At 42.9% G+C, this 22595-nt stretch overlaps 1 protein-coding gene across 8 annotated transcripts in view; it reads left to right on the forward strand.

Annotated features, from left to right (window-relative positions):
* ptprfa (protein tyrosine phosphatase receptor type Fa) overlaps positions 1 to 22595 on the forward strand; it is a 321092-nt gene that overhangs the window by 225216 nt on the left and 73281 nt on the right. For all 8 annotated transcript variants that reach the window (XM_055641521.1, XM_055641525.1, XM_055641524.1 and 5 more), the window contains 5 exons: positions 938 to 1035; positions 12051 to 12304; positions 13334 to 13424; positions 14725 to 14934; positions 22108 to 22262. In XM_055641521.1, coding sequence (XP_055497496.1) covers positions 938 to 1035; positions 12051 to 12304; positions 13334 to 13424; positions 14725 to 14934; positions 22108 to 22262 — 808 coding nt within the window. The remainder of the gene's footprint in view (positions 1 to 937; positions 1036 to 12050; positions 12305 to 13333; positions 13425 to 14724; positions 14935 to 22107; positions 22263 to 22595) is intronic.

Genomic DNA, 22595 nt, shown 5'->3' on the forward strand with positions numbered 1-22595 from the left:
ACAAGGTTAATTCCCGGGATGGCGGGACTGACATATGATGAAAGGATGGAGCAACTGGGCTTGCATTCACTGGAATTTAGAAGGATGAGAGGGTATCTTATTGAAACATATAAGATTATTAAGGGACTGGAAACACTAGATGCAGGAAACATGTTCCCGATGTTGGGGGAGTCCAGAACCAGGGGCCACAGTTTAAGAATAAGGGGTAGGCCATTTAGAACTGGGATGAGGAAAAACATTTTCACCCAAAGAGTTGTGAATTTGTGGAATTCTCTGCCTCAGAAGGCAGTGGATCCTTCTGATTAGCCATGATCACATTGAATGGCGGCCCTCCTGCACCTACTGTTTATGTATCTATGTAGTCAGTAAGCTAAACCAATGTGACCGGCCAAATTTAACCCATGGGCCAGAGTTTGGATGCCGTATTGCACTATAGATGTCTGGTTTGTAAAGTTTAGTTTAGAGATACAGCATGGCAACAGGTCCTCCAGCCCACTGAGTCCATACCAACTATCAATCGCTCATTCACACTAGTTCTAGGTTATCCTACTTTTGCATCAACCCCTTAAACACAAGGGGCAATTCACAGAGGCTGATTTAACCTACAAATCTGAACCTTTGGGATGTGGGAGGAAACCTGAGCACCTGGATAACCCAAGTGGTATGTGTAAATTCCACACAGACAGCACCTGAGGTTAGGATGGAACCCGGGTCAAGTGGCACTACTGGCTGTGCCACTGTGCCACCTCAGTTATAGTATCCTCTCATTTGAAATCTATTTGGTTTGGTATCATGGTGCAACTCAGGCCTATTGTCTAATTTAGTAATGAGATATTGGTTTGTTGAGTTACCCTTGAGGCAGAACTATATTTAGGAATATCCACTTGCATTGATATGAAGAACAAGCATGTTATGATCTTCTTGATCCTTTTCCTAGTGTTTGCCAAAAATTTTCGGGTGAAGGCAGTTATGAAGACATCGGTGTTGCTGAGCTGGGAAGTGCCAGAAACGTACAAGCCAGGAGTATCTTTCAAGGTTAGTGCAACATAGTAATGTATCAATTTACTTTAAGCCCAACCACCAACTTCAAAGAAAATTCATAAATTTCTACTCCTCTCCTGGTAATAGAGCATAGTTATTCATTCAAAAGAAATTTAAATGAAAATGGAATCAGATATGTGATTATTCCATTTACCTTCATTCCTAAATGTAAAGTATGTTCAACTCCGTAAACTAACAACATGGTAATTGCACAAAATTGTAGATCTATATGTTGGTATTCTGCATAATACTTTTTCATTCTTGCAAAGAAAATGTCAGGAACAGATCTTCCATACACCACCTGTTGATTTAGATGGCTGTCATATCAATTTCCAAAGAACTGTTTTAGTGGTATTTTACCAGATTAATGTAACCTATTGTTTTCCATTGAGAAAGAAATAATCCAACTAACTGCCGAAGTATAAATATTTTTCCAGTGAATCAAGATAAGAAGGTTTTACACGTTTCATAGCATATGCCCATTTAAGACAGCACTCCCCTGTGAGTTTTCATTATGTTTCATGGAGTCGAAATAATACATCTTGGCATATTGTGTTTACTGCCCCATTAAAATAATATAAAAATATTATATAATCCTCAATTCAGCTGATCTGGAAAATATTCAAAATGTTGGTAGATTTATTTCACTCCCCCATAAACCACTTAATGTTTATTTTCAAATATACTGTGCCTGTACATTCTAACCACAAATTCCACCATGCGCTCTCCGAGGCTTCATCGTGCAACTGTTTACCAACTTTATTCAAGGCCTCAACTTGTTCTCGTATGTGGGCCACCAGGTTTGTAATCTTCTCATTGGCATCTGGTATGCACGAGCAGCATTCTCTCCCTATGATGGCACAAGTCCCCTTTTTCTCGGCTAGTAGGAAGTCCAGGGCCATGCGATTCTGTAAGGCGACAGTTCGTATTGCCACCATTTCGACACTCAGGGCTTTGTATAGCCTGCCCTGCCTATACTAGCCCCAGAGTAATCCTATTGTCAGTGATGTTGGACATGTGCACAAACCCAGTTTACGTAGGTACGCGTGCAGGAGCGAGAGATAGGTGTTTGATTCCGTGCAGAAAGACAGTGCAGCAGGAGAAGTATCAGCCCATGCCATCGTCCGCTATACATGATGCGCCTCACGATTGTTCTGTAGAGAGAGGGCGGAGCATGCTCACTCCCATCCTCCCATCCCACCATAAGCCATCACGTATTGCCCTGCGCTGCGACAATAACTTCCCCCTTGCGAGGGGGTCCCAGCATGGAATAATCTCCACCCAACTATAGTTACCCAACCAGATGCAACTAAATTTAAAGTAGCTCTTTCTTCCCAATATCTCTTTCTGGCTTAAGCCCTCCCTCCACCACCTCCAGTTTAAATTCCATTTGGAATATTTTGGAGGATCAAGAAACCAAGAACCAAGAACACCTTCCGGGCGTCTTCCCGATGGTCTTTCGTCGATGTGGCGTCATCTGGCTCGACTGCAACAGCCAGATGTCGGCTCATGGGTGTCTCACCTGCCTCACAGGTCATTGGTTCAAGTTGTTCACTGCTTTCTGTAACACAAGGACCCACCCCTTGAGTCTGTGGGAGGAGGTTAGTGTACGTATATCTGCTCTTTTAGTAGACCATTCACACGCTCCATACGGGCTGTGGAGGGTTCACTGCACCCCATTATCAGCTGCCCACTCTTGTACTTTGTTCCCTGTAAGGTGGGATCCATTGTCATTAACTGGTGCAGACCATGTATCGCCCACCCCTGGGACTGCCACTGTGTCATCCATACAGCCATATTGTTGCCAACTGCACAGGAGTTGGTGTACAGTGGGACTGGAGTATTGTCATCAGACAAAGGGAGGGCCATGACCTCATGTAGACGGCTAACACCATTGGGGCCTCTCTCAACCCTGCCATTTCCATTTTACAATAAAGGAGCGCTGTACGTGTTCGTCCATATGGGAAACATTGGCGGACTTAATCCAGGTCATAATAGGTTAGTGAGGGCGCATAACCACCATCCCACCCGGCGTACAGTGTTTGGTAGCAAGGAGTGCCAAGTAACATGCAAATAACTGTCCTCCAAAGGGTGAATATCACGCGGCGGGATCAGGCAACGTCTTTGACCAGAGGCCGAGACGCGCCCGTTGTCCGTCATACTGATGCCACACACTCCACTCCTCCTCACGAGACACCTGCAATTCAAAAGGGACATTCACCCGCCGTAAAGCAAGCGGGAGCACCTGTTCCACCATCCTCGCAGCCATGCAGTGGGACACAGCGATCCCATTGGGGAGGGTAACTGGCCTAGGGGTGCCCTATAGATCGAGGGCCGCCGGGGATCCTGGCCACACCCCTAGTCTTCAGGAACCGGCACGGTCCATCCCCAGGGGCTTTCGTCTTGGGCTAGTTTTTAAAAAAAAAATTCTGCCCATGATTCCCCTTTTTCTCACGATGTATTTTCGAAAGGGTGCTTGTGGGAACACTGTCCATCTGTTCCTTGTCCACTCCAGCTTGCAGTAGAGCCAGAAACAGATGCCCCTACGCCACACCCTCCTCCTCACTTGTTGCCTCGAGGAGGAGTGCTCAGTCCAATTGTCCAACCCCTCTAGTGCATTAAGGGCTGTCCCTATAGATTCCTTAACGGCCGGTCCCAGTAGCGGGAGTACCACCCCCAGATGCGAGGCGCCGCAGTCTTAACCAAATAAGAAAGGAGGGGGGCAGTAAAGTCACAGTCCTCGGGACTCTCATAATTCCAGTCGTCGACATACAAGGACATAATCATGGCCCATTGTCAGGGCACTGCCCCCCCCCTCCCCCCTCGTCTGTGGACCTGGGGGGGGGGTGATGGGGGTCATAAGCCTGTCGGTGGGGGAAGGTAGGGACCCTGATGCACTTTGACCTTCAAGGTTCTCTGAGCGCAACGGAGGCCATCGCCCGTCCCGCTAATACTGCCTTTGGATGAGGCTTCAGTGCTCACGGATTGATTCAATACCAAGGGTTTTCCCAAACTCATTCCTATTCCAAGAACCCTCAGTTGCCCTTCCCTCCATAGTTCCTCTAATACTGCCTTCCTCCTTTTCCACCTTCTTTGGGGGTGGTACGCCGGCTCCTGGAACCAGCGGTTAAGGAATCTCGTGGGACAGCCATCAATGCACTAGAGGGGACAGACTTCTGACCGACATACACTACAAACCAACTGACTCACATGGCTATCTGGATTACACGTCTGATAACCCTGCCTCCTTTTAAAGACTCCATCCCCTACTCCCAATTCCACCGCCTACGCCGCATCTGTTCCCAGATGAGACATTCCATACCAGTGGATCGGAAATGTCCTCGTTTTCAGGGAACAGTGGCAACATTGCGATTCCAAATAGATGAGTTATGTACCAGGGTCTCAATGTGTTCCCCGCAACATTGTGTCTCTAGCTGATATAAGCATCAACAAGGGCAAATGTCCCCCTGGTTTATTAATGCATGTTAATACCGGCAAATACACATTAAAAATCCTCCACGTATTTGGGAGTGTGTAAAGGAGAGGGTGGTATCCACACTTATTGTTTGTTATCTGTGCAAATCCATGTCTCTATCCTTTGTGAATAATAAGAACTTGATTTAAAGAAGTATATTCTAATAAAATCTGTGTGTTCTTGTTTTGCGCAATGGTTAGAATTTATTGACAAATACAATTCAAGTTTATTTGTCCATTGCTCAGCAAGGAAGATTGATATTTCATGCATAAGGGTTTTTACTTACTTTAATTGAATTATTTTTTCATAGTTTGTGCTATTTTCCAGAGTACTTCATGCCTTGGGTTGTATTTCAGGACATGCCGAACACCTACGCTCAGTCCGCAATAACCTACCTGATCTCCCGGTGGCTCAGCACTTCAACTCCCACTCCCATTCCTAATCTGACCGCTCTGTCCTGGGTCTCAGCCATTGCCAGAGCAGCAATCATGGAAATTGGGGAACAGCACCAACGTTTCCGCCTGGGCAGCTTGCGTCCTCAGACTGAACTTTGAATTCTCCCAGATTTTGCTAGCCCTTGCGCGTCCTCCCCTTCCTTAACCATCTAGGCTCCCATCCCATCCCCCCGCCCTCGGGCTCCTTCCCTGGATTTTTCCTTCCTTCTTCACCCCCCCCCCCCACCAGGATGGCCTGAAGAAGGGTTTTTGGCCCGAAACGTCACCTATTTCCTTCGCTCCATAGATGCTGCTGCACCCGCTGAGTTTCTCCAGCAATTTTGTGTACCTTCGGTCTTCCAGCATCTGCAGTTCCTTCTTGAACACATTATATCTGAGATGTGCAGCAGTGGTACGACATTTGATTTTTGAAGAATTATCAGTTTCCATGCAAGTTAAGCCAGAATTGATAGAAATCAGACTCAATTTGAACTTTAGATGGGTTTTCAACAGGTGTGTGATTAGGCAATTTAGAAACACAATTCTGCTACACACGTCAGGCTAAGATTAGTTTCATTCCCAGATTTCAATTAAATCCTGACCCGTGAATGCTTACTCCAAAAGAGGCTAATGTCATGTTTGTAATAATTCAGTGCAGTATGTACAGTTAGGTGTAAGCCACTCTAAACCTATTTTGTGTTCGAATGGAAGTGATTCCTAAATCAAGTCAAGTTTATTTGTCACATAAGCATACAAGATGTGCAGTGAAATGAAAAGTGGCAATGCTTGCGGATTGTGCAAAAAAAACGACAAAATAGAATGGAACAGAATCAGTAATTACATATTTGTGGGAGAGAGAAAAAAAAGAAGAAACAGGAATTTAAAAAGACACCACACAACAGTAAATCGGTACAGTAGTTTAGTCCCTGGTGAGATAGGAGTTTACAGTCCTAATGGCCTCTGGGAAGAAACTCCTTCTCATCCTCTCCATTTACACAGCATGGCAACGGACGCGGTTGCCTGACCGTAGCAGCTGGAACAGTCTGTTGCTGGGGTGGAAGGGGTCCCCTATCATCTTGTTGACTCTAGATTTGCACCTTCTGATGTATAGTTACTGCAGGGGGGGCGAGTGTAGTTCCCATAGTGCGTTCGGCCGAACGCACTACTCTCTGCAGAGCCTTCTTGTCCTGGGCAGAGCAGTTCCCAAACCAAATTGTGATGTTTCCAGCCAAGATGCTTTCCACAGCCGCTGAGTATAAGCACTGGAAGATCCTCAGAGATACTCTGAATGTCCTCAATTGCCTGAGGTGGTAAAGGCGCTGCCTTGCCTTACTCACCAGTGCTGCAGCGTGTGATGTCCATGTCAGATCCTCTGAGATGTGGACTACCAGGTATTTCAAGCAGCTCACCCTATCCACAGTATCCCCATTTATCTTCAATGGTGTGTACGTCCTCGGATGTTGTGCCCTCCTAAAGTCCACGATCAGCTCCTTAGTTTTTTTTTGACATTCAAGAGGAGGCTGTTAACCTGACACCAGAGTGCCAGATCAGCCACCTCCTCCCGCTAGGCCTTCTCATCGTTATCGGAGATCAGGCCCACCACCACAGTGTCATCAGCAAACTTGATTATAGTTGGAGCTGAACCTAGCCACACAGTCATGTGTGTACAGGGAGTACAGTGGGGGGGCTGAGGACGCAGCCTCAGGATGTGCTCAGGATGAGGGACTTCGATGTATTTCCCCCCATCTTGACTACCTGGGGCCTGGTGGTGAGAAAGTCCAGGACCCAGGCACACGGGGGTGTTGAACCCCAATTCCAGCAGCTTCTCAGCAAGTCTGGTGGGGACTATCGTGTTGAAGGCTGAACTGAAGTCTATGAACAGCACCCTCACATAGCCCCCCTTCTGACTGTCAAGGTGAGAGAGAGCGGTGGGCAGAACCTGGGAGACCGCATTGTCCGTGGATCTGTTCGGACGGTATGCGAATTGTAGCGGGTCCATGTTGCGAGGGAGGAAGGTGCAGATGTGTTTCTTGACCAGCCTCTCAAAGCATTTCATGACTACCGAGGTGAGGGCCACTGGACGGTAGTCATTCAGACACCACATCCTAGATTTGTGTTAGCAACCTGTTAATTATTCGGAAACTAAGCCACTCTAAGGTTTCCAATGCAGCAGGGAAGAAGAACACATCAAGACAAGCAAGAATCATATGCGAATAGACTTTTCAAATTTCTTTTTCTTTTTTTCTTTTTTTTTTTTTTTTTTTTTTTTTTTTTTTTTTTTTTTTGTTTTTTTTTTTTTTTTTTTTTTTTTGAAGAAGTACGGTAAATTACAATTCTACACAACACATATATCTTGATACATTTTTTAAAACCAAAATAGAATTCATTTTAATTTTTTTGGGAGAGCTTTAAGAAAAAAGAAGAAGTTAGGAATTTAAAAAGAAAGTGCAACAGTAAATCGTGCAGTAGTTTAGTCCCTGGAAAAGATAGGAGTTTATAGTCCTAAGAAGTTAGCTAAGGAAGTAAAGTCAGAAAATAGACCCTACACAGCATTGCAAGGATGCGGTTGCCTGACGCTCTAGCAGCTGGAACAGTCTGTTGCCGGGGAGAGGGGTCCCCAATCATCTTGTTGACTCTAGATTTTTACTTCTGATGTATAGTTACTGCAGGGGGGGATTCGAGTGTATTTCCCATAGTGCGTTCGGCCGAACGCATTACTATTGCAGAGCCTTCTTGTCCTAGGGCAGAAGCAGTTCACGTCTTTTGAAATTGGTCTGCTTTACCTGCTAAGGAGGAATCCACATCTCTTCCAGAGTGTAATGTTTCAAAGAGATATTTGATATCCACATTTTTATTGTTGGTGTCCCGGCGCTTTTCCACAGCCGCTGATATAAGCACTGGAGGATCCTCAGAGATACTCTGAATGTCCTCAATTGCCTGAGGTGGCATTTTGCCTTGCCTTTCACCAGTATAAGCGTGTTTTTCCCATGTCAGATCCTCTGAGATGTGGAATGCCAGGTATTTCAAGCAGCTCACCCTATCCACAGTATCTTCCGATATATCCAATGGTGTCCATTCTCGGTGTTGGTACCAGTTTAAAGTCCATGATCAATTTTCCTTAATTTTTTTTTGACATACCAGAGGGATTTTTGTACAACCTGACACCAGAGTGCCAGATCAGCCACCTCCTCTTGCTAGGCATTTCTCATCGTTATCGGAGATTAGGCCCACCGCCACAGTGTCATTCAGTTTTTGAAACTTGATCTATAGTTGGAGCTGGACCTAGCCACACCGTCATGTGTGTACAGGGAGTACACCTGGGTAAATGAGGACCCAGTCCTCTTTTGTGCTCAGGATGAGGGAATTCGATGTTCCCCCCATCTTTCTAATTCCATCTGGTGTTGTGGGTATTTCTAGGTTTAAATGATGTTATATAAGTACGATATTAAATTAGCTGATTCCGCCTTGGTCTTCATTGCTTCATCCAGCAGTCGGAAGCCATATTATGAAGTCTGGTTGGGACTATTTTTTGAAATAATCTGAGATTTGAAGTCTATGAAAGCATTGGTTATTTTTCAAATTATGACTTTCAGGTGAGAGAGAGTTGGGCAGAACCTGGGAGACAGCATTGTCCGTGGATCTGTTCATACGGTATCGAATTCGTAGCGTTTTAATTCCCATTCTTTCCAGATGTGTATTCTTGACCAGCCTGTCTATGATTTCATGTTTAACCGAGGTGGGCCACTTGACGGTAGTGGTATTAAAACATCCTAGATTTGTGTTAGCAGACCTGTTTTTATTTGAAACCAGCCACTCTATTGTGTTCCAATGCAGCATTGGAAGAATTGGACATCAAGACAAGCAAGAATCATATGCGAATAGACTTCAAATTTCAAAATAAATTTTTTTTGAAATTTTAAAAATTTATTCAGGTAATAAACATACAATACATGAACTGTGCAAAAAATTCATCCGACATTTCCGGAAGCTATACAAACATTCAATACTGTTTACAAACATTGCTGAAATTTCATAAATTTATCCCCCACCCTTGCCACTCATGTGGCCCAATAGCGTGGAGTCCCTTCCCTTATTTTGGCGTCTCCACTACACCCTGCCACCCATGTCCAGCAGCGGAAGGACCCTGTGGTCCTCCCCCACCGAGCCTTGGCTGCATCGAGCTTCAGTGCGTCCCTCAGCACGTACTCCTGCAGTCTGCAGCGGGCAAGTCGGTAACATTCGCCGATGGACACCTCGCTCTGCTGGGTGGTGAACAACGCTCGGGCAGACCAAAGAGCGTCTTTCACCGAGTTGATGACCTTCCAGCAGCACTCGATGTCAGTCCCTGAATGCGTCTCTGGGAACAGTTCGTAAATCACTGAGTCCTCTGTGACGGAGCTGTTCGGAATTAACCGTGACAAGGACCCTTGCAAATCTCTCCAGACTCTCTTTGCAAATCCACACTCTGCAAAGAGGTTGGCAACCGTCTCCTCTCCACAGCAGCCGTCCCGAGGGCAGCGTGCGCTGGTAGTGTGGTTCTGACGGTGCAAGAAGGATCTGACTGGGAGGACTCCCCTCACCGCCAGCCAAGCCAGGTCTTCGTGCTTGTTGGTGAGTTCTGGCGATGAGGCATTTTGCCAGACAAGCTGGGCAGTCTGCTTAAGGAACCACGCCACAGGATCCATCGAGTCCTTTCCCTGCAGTGCCTGCAGGACGTTCCGTGCTGACCACTGCCCGATGGATTTGTGATCAAAGGTGTTGGTCCGGAAGAACCTTTGCACAAGCGACAGATGGTGCGGCAATGTCCAGCTGACTGGCACATTGCGTGGCATCTGCGCCAGGCCCATCCTTCGCAACACCGGGGACAGGTAGACAGGTCAACAAATTTAAAGTCTTATTGCAGCACTGACTTCGTTTATTAAAAAAGACGCATTTATAGAGCAACATTTCCAACCTCAAGACAATGCAAAATGATTTACATATAATCTTCTTCTTATCGAGTCTACACACAAGATTAGTAGTTGTTCAGCCAGAGCTGAACACACTTCTCAGCATCTGCATACAATGGTGTTTGTCTTGTCTCTTCTTGTGCGTGGTGGTGGAAAGATTGGTGGAAACAGGGCGATGGAACGCTCTTTCCTTGACGCCATTTACATACAATGAGAAGCTCTTTTGAAATGTATACAATGTGTCATAGTATTACGAATTGGTAACACAAAAGACTACAGATATTATAACCTGCCTGCCTCTGCCTCACCCCTTCCTGTTACCCAATTATAATAGCTATCTCCCCTTTGCACGATTGATCCTGATGGACCATTTCAACCGGAAAGATCACCATTCCTTTGTCCCCGCAGATGTTGCTCAACTTGCTAGGTTTCTCCATCAGTTTGTGCTATGCTTGGGAAAGAATTGTCCTTCAGCACAAAGCAAGCTCCCACAAAAAACACTGTTGTTAGGACATCTATTTTAATAGTGGTGATTGCAAAATCTGACATTGACTCTAAGGTCAACCATCGCCCCAGTTGTGCCAGTGGAGCCTACGCCAGACTCAGGAAAAGAGTCTTTGAAGACCAAGACCTAAAGGCTCAAACAAAACTGCTGGTCCACAGAGCCATTGTCCACTCCACCCTGTTGTATGGAGCCGAGTCATGGACCACCTACAGCAGGCATCTGAGAGCCCTGGAACAATACCTTACGAAAGATTCTGAGTATCAGCTGGGAAAACAAACACACCTACATCAGTGTTTTGGAGGAAGCCAACATGACCAGCATCACCACCACAATAATTCAGCACTAACTTCGATGGACTGGCCATGTCATCTGCATGTCCAACACACGTCTCCCTAAACAAATCCTGTACTCTCAAATGAAGGAAGGTCGGCGAGACCCCGGCGGACCAAAGAAATGTTTCAAGGACAACATCAAGAACAGTCTGAAGAAATTCCACGTCACATCGAGCAACTGGTGGGAGCACATTGCACTGGACAGGCACTCCTGGAGGAAATCCATGCAGGAAGGAGCTGCACGTCATGAAATGGTACTACGCCGTGGTGCAGAGACAAGGCAACAGCACCATAAGAGAGAGAGAGAAGGGGGCTCGACAACTACCAACCACCACCAGTTTCCACTGCCCACGTTGCACCAGGGTGTGTGGATCGCGGTTCGGCCTCTACAAATATCTGCAGACCCACAAGTAGACGACCCTTTGGAGATGAGAGGACAGTCATACTCGTTTCGAGTGACCGCCGATGATGATGTTTGCAAAACTAATGGGATCACAAAATGCAGTTGAATCACACAGTATAAAAACAGGTGCTTCAGCTAACTGCCTGCCATCACCATTTATACTAAACATACTATTCTGTTTTATTCTCCCCATATTGTCCTCAATTTCCAAATTTTGTGTGCTCATCTACACTAGAAGCACTTTACAATGACTAATTAACCTACCAAATCATACCTTTGAGATGTGGGAGGTAATGAGAGCACCCAGAGGATACCCACGTGGCCAAGGACAATGTGCAAACGCCACATGGTGACCATTCATGGTCAGGACTGACTCTGGGGTCACTGAAGCTGTGAGACAGCAACTTTCCTCGCCACACTACCATGCCATGGGATTAAATCTTTTTTTTAGTTAGGATACAATCCGAAGCACATTAGACTATTATCAAGTCATTTCTAAAGATAGCCAAAATGCTGGAGTAACTCAACAGATCATGCAACATCTCTAAGTAAAATCGATAGGTGACGTTTCAGTTTGGAACCTTCTTTACACTAATTGTAGGGGGGGATGTAATTTCTAACTTGTCTTGGTACTGATGAGAGATAACAACTGAAATATCTACTCTGTTTCTCATGTTATATACTGCCTGATCCACTGAGCAAGTCCAGCATTGTCTCTTCATATTTCAGATTTCAAGCATCACCATTTTTTTTGTTTGATTTTAATCTCTAATGTTGTCTATTTTCCAAGCATACCTGGATGTGGATTATTTCTTTGAAAGCAAACATAAATTAAGTTGAAATGTTCCTTTGATAAGCGAACAGGTGTCTTTTTGATATCATGTTTTAGTCACATATTATTACTTCCTCAGATCCTATATAATGGCCAAAGTGTAGAAGTAGATGGGCAATCCATGCGAAAACTTATTACAAAGCTTCAGCCTGATACTGAATACTCCTTTGTATTAACCAACCGTGGGAACAGTGCTGGTGGGCTGCAGCAGGTGGTATCGATCCGAACTGCTCCTAACTTGCTGAAAACAAAACCAATTGTGTACAGCAAGAACATCCAGGATGGCAAGTTACCAATTAACTTGCCCAAGGTTCAGACTACTGCCATTGTCAAGTAAGATCTGAATTCACTGTACTTTTGAAACTCTTCTGAATTTACTAACCTGTTTCTTAGCATTTGTTTTATAAATAAAATATAATCAGAAAATGTGAGAGATTACAGGACCTTCTCAGGTTGTGATGACCTGATTTACGGTAATTTGACTATGTAATTTCTCCCATGCATTTTTAAAGCACCATTTAAGTTAAACAATAATAATAATAACAAGATGTTTTATGGGATTAATTGATGTAAATTCCATTATTTAATTATAGGTAGTGTTATAGTGAATACTCAATGAAATGTAAAAATTCTAGCAAGTGTGTAGAGCGTTACGATAGAAAACAGACATTTCACAAATCCAAGCAACCTTATAGTAAGTCAAGTCAAGAGAGTTTATTGTCATGTGTCCCAGATAGGACAATGAAATTCTTGCTTGCTGCAGGACAACAGACTATCGTAAGCAAAAATACAGAACAGTTTAGGACTATAGAATAAGCCAGTATGAATGACCTAACTGTGCCACCCACCCATACTTTTAATGTGGCATCACTGTAATATGTGGAATTAATATGCTTTCCCTATTAAAAATGTGTATGGATGGTTAATTGACTTAAATATTGAAATTATCCGTGTCTCTCCAGATTTTAAATTTATATACACTTTGGTTTGAAATGCCCAGCAAATCTTGCGCATTCAATGTTGCTTCCTACTGTAATACATATTACGAGGGTCCTCTGTGCATGTCACTGAAATTAGTGGATATAAGTGATATTCAAAACTTCAAGATTGGGTTGGCCATCACTAGCACTTCAGTTAAAATAGGCTACATTAGGATGTGGCATTGCCATGTAAATGACGTATCTGGTTTTCTGGAATGTATGCTCCTATCATGCCTGAATTCATCAATGTAAAATGTTGCCCCATTGCTCCAATCTACACCGTTTTTGTCACGCACTGAACTGAAAAGCCATCTTGTGCATTTGCTTTGAGAATTTGGCACGCTTCTTTTTCTTTATTTCGATTGTTTAATCTCTCTTTCAGGTGGTATTTTATTGTTGTGGTACCACTGGATAGGACTGCACGTTCTGTTCCAGAGAAATTGCAAAATCCTGAGGAGATGGACCTTGATGATGTAAGGCCTTTGTTCAGTACCATGTTACCTATACCTCATACATCTGTAATATTTAGTCATTTAATAATTAGTCATGTAATGAGTCATAGAGCTTTGCAGCATGGAAACAAGCCTTTTTGGCCCAACTTGTCCAGCATGATTAATGGGCCTATCCCACTTAGGCAACTTTTTATGCGACTGCAGGAGACTATGCAGTCACCACATGTTCGCGGGTGGTTGCCGGGGAGTCGCCTTCATGGTCGTGAGGAGTTCCCGCATTCTGGTAACTAGCCGTGGCCTCATTATTGTTGCCGCAAATTTTTCAACATGTTGAAAAATTAGCGGCGACTAGAATGAAGCCACCATGGAGAGTAGCGAGAATTCTCGTGCCGTAGGTGGGTCGCCAGGAGGTCGAAGGTTCTCGCTGGTTGTAGCCGGTGCTGACTGGTGAATTTCATTGGCTCATTGGGGAAAAAAAACTGTAAGCAGTAGTTTTCAGAACCAAGGGTAACCGACCGGTAATGTTAATGTCCGCTGAGCCTCACACCCGTGTATCTCTGGCTGCTTAAAAGTTGGCTCCACTCCTTCTCCCACACCTCTTTTAAAGGTTGGCGCTGTAATTAAGATGGCTAACATAGTGTACACTGTGCTAGCCGTTTTAATTACAGCGCCAACCTTCCAGTTCCAGGTGTGTCTGTATCACCTTGGCTTTGCACCGTGTGAATTTCACTCAGACAGCACTCCCCCCGCTTGCCCTGTCCCCCGCCTGCATAACAGGCTGGTCTAGGAAGCGATGTGTGTGTGTGTGTGTTTCACTCTGACATTCGCCGTTCCAGTTGCCGGTTTTTCAGGCGACTGCTGGCCTAAGTGGGACAGTCCAAAATGTTACCCAAGTTCCACTTGCCTGCACCTTATATTTCCAAACATTTTTTACCCTGTCTAAGTGCCATTTACATGTTGTAATCTCTCCCCCCCCCCCCCCCCTTTCACCACTTTGTTTGCCAGTTCATTCCATATACCCAACCATCCTTGGTATGGAAAGTTGTCCCTTTGGTCCCTTTTAAATCTTCCCCAACCTATTTTAAATCTGTGCCCTCTAGTTTTAGTCACCCCTGCCTCCCCAAAAAGATTGGGGCTAATCATCGTATCCAAAAGGTCATGTTCTCCAGAGACGCTGCCTGACTCACCATGTAGTCTTGTATTGTGACATGGTATTTTGTTGTATGTAATTACAATGATAATAAAGTATTATTATTATTATTATTAGAACAGTGGCTAAAAAGGAAAAAGGACCTAAAATGCCTTTTTTGTGTGTGTTTAGTTGTTTGAAGGGATAAGCCAGCAGCACGGCATCCGACGTCGACGGCAGTCGGAGAGGCTAAAACCATACATTGCTGCCCAGCTACAGAAACTGCCTGACACATTCACGCTTGGAGATGAACGGAATTATGGAGGATTTTACAACAAACCACTCTCTCCTAACCACAGTTACTTGTGCTTTGTTTTGGCAGCTCTTGAGGAAAAGGATGCAGTAAGTCGACTTTTATGTAGCTTGGGAATGTTTCAAGGTTTTGTAATTCTTCCTAATGAATTAATCATAAATCATTAGCAGAGCTCCCAAGTGGTACGGATTTTCCGTATTTTGTACGGAAATGCGATAAGAATACGGATGTACAGATTTGCTGTGTAAAATACGGATTTTTTAAAAATCGGCCCGACTTTCTGTTTCATCTTGTTGCTTAAAAAGTGCAAGGATATAAAAAGTCATACTGTAACTCTAAAATTATAGCAGATTAAATCTATTGGCATTTTAAATTTCAAGATCTGGATGATTATTTTCATAAGCTTTGATCTGCCTGTCCCGCTACAGTTTTAAACAGCGCTGTCAGTTTAGCCATGGGTAATTTAAACGAACAGCGCTATGGGTTCTAATTATAGCGCTACCAGCTGGAGCGCTATTGTCTTTACACATAGTGCTATGGGCTTTACACACAGCGCTAAGGTCACAGCGCTATTGGTCACAGACTGTTCGGGGAGGGAGAAGGAGTGAGAGGGAGAATAAGAGAGGGAGGGAGAAAAAAAGGAAGGAGAGAGGGAGGAAAAGGGGGAGAGAGAGAGAGGGAGGGAGGAAGGAAGGAAAGAGAGGAGGGAGGGAGACAGTGCGAGGGAGGGAGTGGGCGGCTTCCAAAATGGCTTCTACATCATCATCTGGTGCTAAAAGCAGGAAGCAGCCGTTCAAACAGAAGTATACAAAGAGATGGCAATGAATGCACTGTCAAGTAAGGTGCGTAGAAGACATGTCAATTGGTAGTTATTCATTCTTGTACTCTTACATGGGTATGACTGCACATAAAAAACAATTTTTTTCAGCAAAATGGTACCACGTAAAAATATTGATTTCCTCAGCAAAATACTGATTTTCAGGTACTAGAATACTGAAATGCTCTGACAAAACTTTATACTTAATAAACAAACATACTGATCTATTGGGCCCCTGTTCATCATCTTCTTTTCAAGGAGCATTGGCTTCAAGCATCTTTCTCAGAACTGTGTAAGAAGGAACTGCAGATGCTGGTTAAACCGAAGATAGACACAAAGAGCTGGAATAACTCAGCGGGACAAGCAGCGTCTCTGGAGAGAAGGAATGGGTGACATTTCAAGTCGAGACCCTTCTTCAGACTGGTTAGGAATAAGGGAAACGAGACATTTAGATGGCGATGTGGAAAGATAAAGAATAATGAATGAAAGATATGCAAAAAGTAACGATGATCAAGGAAACAGGCTATTGTTAGCTGTTTGTTGGGTGAAAACGAGAAGCTAGTGTGACTTGGGTGGAGGAGGGATAGGGATAGAGAGAGAGAGGGAATGCAGGGGCTACCTGAAGTGAGGGAAATCGATAGTCATACCACTGGGCTGTAAGCTGCCCAAGCGAAATATGAGATGCTATTCCTCCAATTTGCGTTTAACCTCAACCTGACAATGCAGGAGACCGAGGACAAAAATGTCTGTAGGAATGGGAAGGAGAATTAAAGTTCACCTTCGCTCAGCCTGCATGAACCAACCTGATCTGGTTGCTGGACACTTTAATTCCCTATCCCATTCCTACACTGACCTTTCTGTCCTCGGTTTCCTCCATTGTCAGAGTGAGGCTAAACACAAATTGGAGGAACAGCATCTCATATTTCGCTTGGGCAGCTTACAGCCCAGTATGAATATTGATTATATTGATTTCTCTCACTTCAGGCATTCCCTCTCACTCTATCCCTCCCCCACCCAAGTCACACTAGCTTCTCATTTTCACCTGATAAGCAGCTTACAATGTCCTGTTTCCTTTACCAGTGTAACTTTTTTGCATATCTTTCATTCAGTGTTCTTTATCTCTCCACATCACCATCAAAATCTCTCGTTTCCCTTATCCTTAACCAGTCTGAAGAAGGGTCTCGACCTGAAACATCACCCATTCCTTCTCTCCAGAGATGTTGCCTGTCCCACTGAGTTACTCCAGCTTTTTGTGTCTATCTTTCTCAGAACTGTTTTGTTAACATCTAAAGAGAGCAATAAGTCTTTACCTTAAACTAATATGTTAATCAGAATATTTTTTGCTTCTGTAATGTTTTCACTGCCATAATGAAATTCTGGCATCAGATTGTACTCCACCTGTAAATGTGGGCTTGTTTACTCGGATGTCTACTCAGCACCTCCATACTAAAGCTTTAGATAGCTCGTGCGGGTGTCAATGAGCAGTACATACCACATTAGACGTCGGATGCAGGCTCATCTGGCCTTTTGCGATGCTACTGATCTTATCACTAAGTCTGTGGTATTCCCACATAATGTTGAACCAATCGTCTGACAATCTTTACAAGACCATTGGCTGGGAAATCTCATGTTGCTCATTTCATTTAAATGGGGTCAGTGATATTTAATGTTATCTTAAATAATACTAATAGTTTTAATTGGCTTCAAGTTGGGTGTGGTTATAATGTTTTCCTTAATCCATAGTATTATTTAAATGTATTGCTGCTGTCTAAATGGCTCTGATCATTAGCGACAGTGGCAGATGGCCTTCTGAAAGCACAAGATAGGATGCCGAGAGGGTCATTGGCAGAAAAAATAAGTGCAGTGTGGGCATGCTAAAAGAGACAAATGCAAGGTGCAAGTCTGGTACCTGGGGGAGTCCAGAACCACAGGTCACAATTTAAGAATAAGGGGTAGGCCATTTAGGACTGAGTTGAGGAAAAACATTTTCACCCAGAGAGTTGTGAATCTGTGAAATTCTCTTCCACAGAAGGCAGTAGAGGCCACTGGATGTTTTCAAGAGAGAGTTAGATTTAGCTCTTAGGGCTAACGGAATCAAGGGATATGGGGAACAAGCAGGAACATGGTACTGATTTTGGATGATCAGCCATGATCATATTGAATGGCAGTGCTGGCTCGAAGGGCGAATGGCCTACTCCTGCACCTATTTTCTACGTTTCTAAATGCCACTGGACTTCATGATTACATCATCCTAATATATGTTGACAACTTTCCGTACAATTTTTTTACTTTGTCGGATGATGTTTTCATAAATGTTGTTTGTGTTTTCTCTAGACAATACAGATATGTATTTTTGTGTATATGGTTAGGATTTTCAAATGTATTTTGTAATTTTTCTTCTATTTATAGTCTTCAAATGCTAAAACCATTAAATTATCATCAAAAAGTATTAGCATGGTCAATTTGCAAGTCCACCAAAGCACAGTAACAAAGATGTTGAGTAATCATTTATGCAACTATTACAAAATTATGGGATTTTGATATATTAATGTTTACAAAGTTATACCTGCTGCAATTGAAAGTATTGTCTGATAACACACACACAATGCATTTATGTAGACATCCAGGTAGCAATTTTCTGCTAAGATGTTTAACAGGTTGACACAGTTCTAAGCTCATTTTGCTGTAATGGCTCATTAGGGCTGGTCAAAGTATTCATTATTCATCTGCCCAGAATGCTTTCAGTTTAGGGTCACACAGCACCAATGAAAAATTGGACATTAAATATATCTGACAGCAAGCAAAAACAGTCCTCCTGTAGTGAATTACAATTTAATGTAGTCATATTTCAGGGGAGATTATCTTGCACAGGCAATTACAGTGCCCTCTATAATGTTGGGGATAAAGACCCATCATTTATTTATTTCCCTCTGTACTCCACAATTTGAGAATTGTAATAGAAAACAAAATCACGTGGTTACAGTGCACATTGTCAGATTTTATTAAAGGGTGTTTTTACACATTTTGGTTTCACTATGTAGAAATTACAGCTGTGTTTATACATAGTCTCCCCATTTCAGGGCACCGTAATGTTTGGGACATATGGGTTATTCACTGGTGTTTGTAATTGCTCAGGTGCGTTTAATTGCCTCCTTCATGCAGGCACAAGAGAGCTCTCAGCACTTAGTCTTTCCATCACCTTTGGAAAATGTTTTGCTGTTTTTCAACATGAGGACCAAAGTTGTGCCAATGAAAGTCAAAGAAGCCATTATGAGACTGAGAAACGAGAATAAAACTGTCAGAGACATCAGCCAAACCTTAAGCTTACCAAAATCAACTGTTTGAAACATCATTAAGAAGAAAGAGAGTACTGGTGAGATTACTAATTGCAGAGGAACTGGCAGGCCAAGGAAGACCTCCACAGCTGATAATAGAAAAATTATCTCTATAATAAAGAAAAATCCCAAAAACCTGTCCGACAGATCAGAAACACTCTTCAGGAGTCAGGTGTGGAATTTTGAATGACCACTGTCCGCAGAAGACTTCATGAACAGAAATACAGAGGCTACACTACAAGATTCCAACTACTGGTTAGCAGCAAAAATAGATGGGCAGGTTATAGTTTGCCAAGAAGTACTTAAAAGAGCATCTACAGTTCCGAAAAATGGTCTTGTGGACAGATGAGACAAAAATTAACTTATATCAGTGTTATGGCAAGAGCAAAGTATGAAGGAGAGAAGGAACTGACCCAAGATCCAAAGCCTAACGCCTCATCTGTGGTGGGAGTGTTATGGCCTGGGCATGTATGGCTGCTGAAGGTACTGGCTCGCTTATCTTCATGGATGATACAACTGCTGATGGTAGTAGCATAATGAATTCTGAAGTGTACAGACACATCCAATCTGCTCAAGTTCACACAAATGTCTCAAAACTCATTGGCTGGCAGTTCATTCTACAGCAAGACAATGATTCTGTGGCGGTTCCTGGGGAGTAGGTCACTCCTTGGTTCACCCCACTCGGAACTTTATGGACAGGTCCGGGGGCGGCTTCCAGCTATGAAGATAAGAGCAGGGATTTTTGGCGCGAGACCAGTCTTCGGTTTCTCACTGAAGTGGAGAGTAGTGTGCTGTGCTCATTAAAGCCTCTACAGAATTTGCCTGGCTCCTCGCCTTCATTCCGGGCTCTCTCACATACTCGCTACAATTCCAAACATATTGCTAAAGCAACAAAGGAGTTTTACAAAGCTAAAAAATTTCAATTTTTGAGTGGCCAAGTCATTCACCCGATCTGAACCCAATTGAGCATGCCTTTTATATGCTGAAGAGAAAACTGAAAGGTACTAGCCCCCAAAACAAGCATAAGCTAAAGATGGCTGCAATACAGGCCTGGCAGAGCATCACCTGAGAAGACACCCAGCAACTGGTGATGTCTATGAATCGTAGACTTCAAGCAGTGATTGCATTCAAAGGATATGCAACAAAATACTAAGCATGACTACTTTCATTTACATGACATTACTGTGTCCCAAACATGGTGCTCTGGAATGGGGGGAGGGGGGACTATGTATTAACACAGCTGTATTTTTTACATGGTGAAACCAAAATGTATAAAAATGGCTTTTATTAAAATCTGACAATGTGCACTTTAACCACATGTGATTTTGTTGATTACAAATCTCAAATTGTGGAGTACAGAGGCAGATAAATAAATGATGGGTCCCAAACCATTATGGAGGGCACTGTAGTTATGTAGCGTGAAGTAATGACAAGGAAAATTGATTTACCAGGCTCTTCAGGTTTATATATAAAGGAAATGTTAAATCAGTTGATGTATTTTGAAATTTATACTAACCTTGAAGTAATTTGGCAATGCAAGAATATGTTGATTATTATGACTGGCTTTATTCTTTGCTTAGAAATGCCTCATAAAAATTTAGTGATTTTTAAACTGAGCATGATCACCAAGTATTTGCTCCGATTACACGTCCTATGCAGCAACTATTACCTCAGGAGTTATTGTTATTATTACTTCAGTATTGCCCATGATTTTTTTTGTCATTTGGAATATCTCTAAAACATGAATTTCTATTTCCTTTGTAATTAAGAAAGCATTATGAGTTGAATCCTAATTTTAGCTGAGAACATTTAGTGCTTTGATTAAAATTTATGTCGTTTTGAGGAAAGGTGAAAAGAACATTACACTATTTAATTAGAGCATCTGTTCGGAGGTTACATTGGGAAACTTCCAAATTTTTTTTTTAGATAAATGGGGAAGAAATATCCCAACAAACCTAAATGAGAGGTCACTCGGTCTACACCAGCACCAGACAGGCAGATTTTTGCCTTTGGTAGCTCCGAGGTCTTTACAATACATGCTTTCATAGAACTGTACTTTCTTGCTCAATTCTATAGTTTTTTTTCCTTATGTTAATAAGTAGCCAGCCAAGTCAGGTCCAGTTGAGTTTATTGTCATATGCACGTGCACATGTATAGGTACAATGAAAATCTTGCTTATAGCAGCATCACAGGCACATAGACTTCGACAGCACCCAACACGTAAATCATACAGGACTATGAAAATAAAAAGACTGTGCCAAAACAAGACCCTAGTGTGAAACACAATTAGGAAACAATTCTATGGTAGTGCAAGATGTGATCTGTAGTGTTTCATTGCCAAAGTAGCATTAGGGTTGTGCGCATCAGTTCAATAAGAAAGTAGCTGTTTCTGAACATGGTGGTGTGGGACATCAACATCTGTACTTCCTGCTCAATGGTAGCAGTGAGAAGAGGGCTTGAGCTGGATAGTGGGTATGCTTGATGACAGATGCCATTGCCATGAGGCAGTACTTTATGTAGATGCTTATAATGGTGGGGAGGGCTGTGTCCATCACACTCTGTAGCCTCTTGGATACCTTCGCTTTGGAATTGGCATACCAGGCCATGTAACCAGTCAGGATTACTTGCCCTGATTAATAGTTATCTGGTCTAATTGCTCTATCACTTTAGGAATACTTTCCTTCCACTGCACACAATATACCCATTAGCTGCAGTAATAGTAGGGTTGTACTGTGACTACATTGCCATTTAGAGCAATGATTCACCAGAATTCCTTAAGTTTACTTTTACCCACTGATCTTTCATGAAAGTTAGGTATTTTCCCTTCATGTACAAACATTATAATTACTCGCACTCAGTATATTGAATTTTCAGAAATACTTTAACAGTTTGTGTAATCATACCCTCATAGAAATGTTTGCGTGAGGAAAGATAGATTTATTTTTTTAATTAGCTATAAAAGCTTTTTGTGTTGGTGGTTTTCTATTTATTCAAGTGGAATGGCAACACACTCTTCACGCTTGAAACTGAGTATAACTAAGATATATAACCTAAAGAGCCGTCAGCTCATCTAACTCAGTAATGTATTTTCTTTTTCCTCTGCTTGACAGATGTACGCTGCCAGTCCCTACTCTGATACAATTCTGGTGGAGGTGACTGCTTCGCCAAATACACAAGATGATCCTGAGATGTTGTGGGTGATGGGACCAGTACTTGCCGTTGTGTTAATTATCATCATTGTCATTGCTATTCTTCTGTTCAAAAGGTAAGATAAGTCCAACATTATTTGAAGAGTCCTGTGCCAACAGAATGGATGCTAAAGCTATTTAGCTTTACAGCAGGATTTCTTATGAATAGTAGCTTGAATATTAGATGGAACTGAACATTAAGTGAAAACTCCAGCCAGGAAAGAATTTTCTGTTTTAGTTTTCAAATACGATTCTTGAATTGTTCACTAACATTCAGCCAGGAAGGCACCATGGAGTCATAGAGTCGGGCAACACTTAGACTTGATAAGTATGTGTATTACTATTTATCAGCCTTTGGTTTTAAAGTTATTAAAGGTTACAATGTTATCGAGTTTCTGGAATGTGGTTTA

The sequence above is a fragment of the Leucoraja erinacea genome, chromosome 10 (genome assembly GCF_028641065.1).
Source record: "Leucoraja erinacea ecotype New England chromosome 10, Leri_hhj_1, whole genome shotgun sequence".
NCBI classification, from domain to species: domain Eukaryota; kingdom Metazoa; phylum Chordata; class Chondrichthyes; order Rajiformes; family Rajidae; genus Leucoraja; species Leucoraja erinaceus.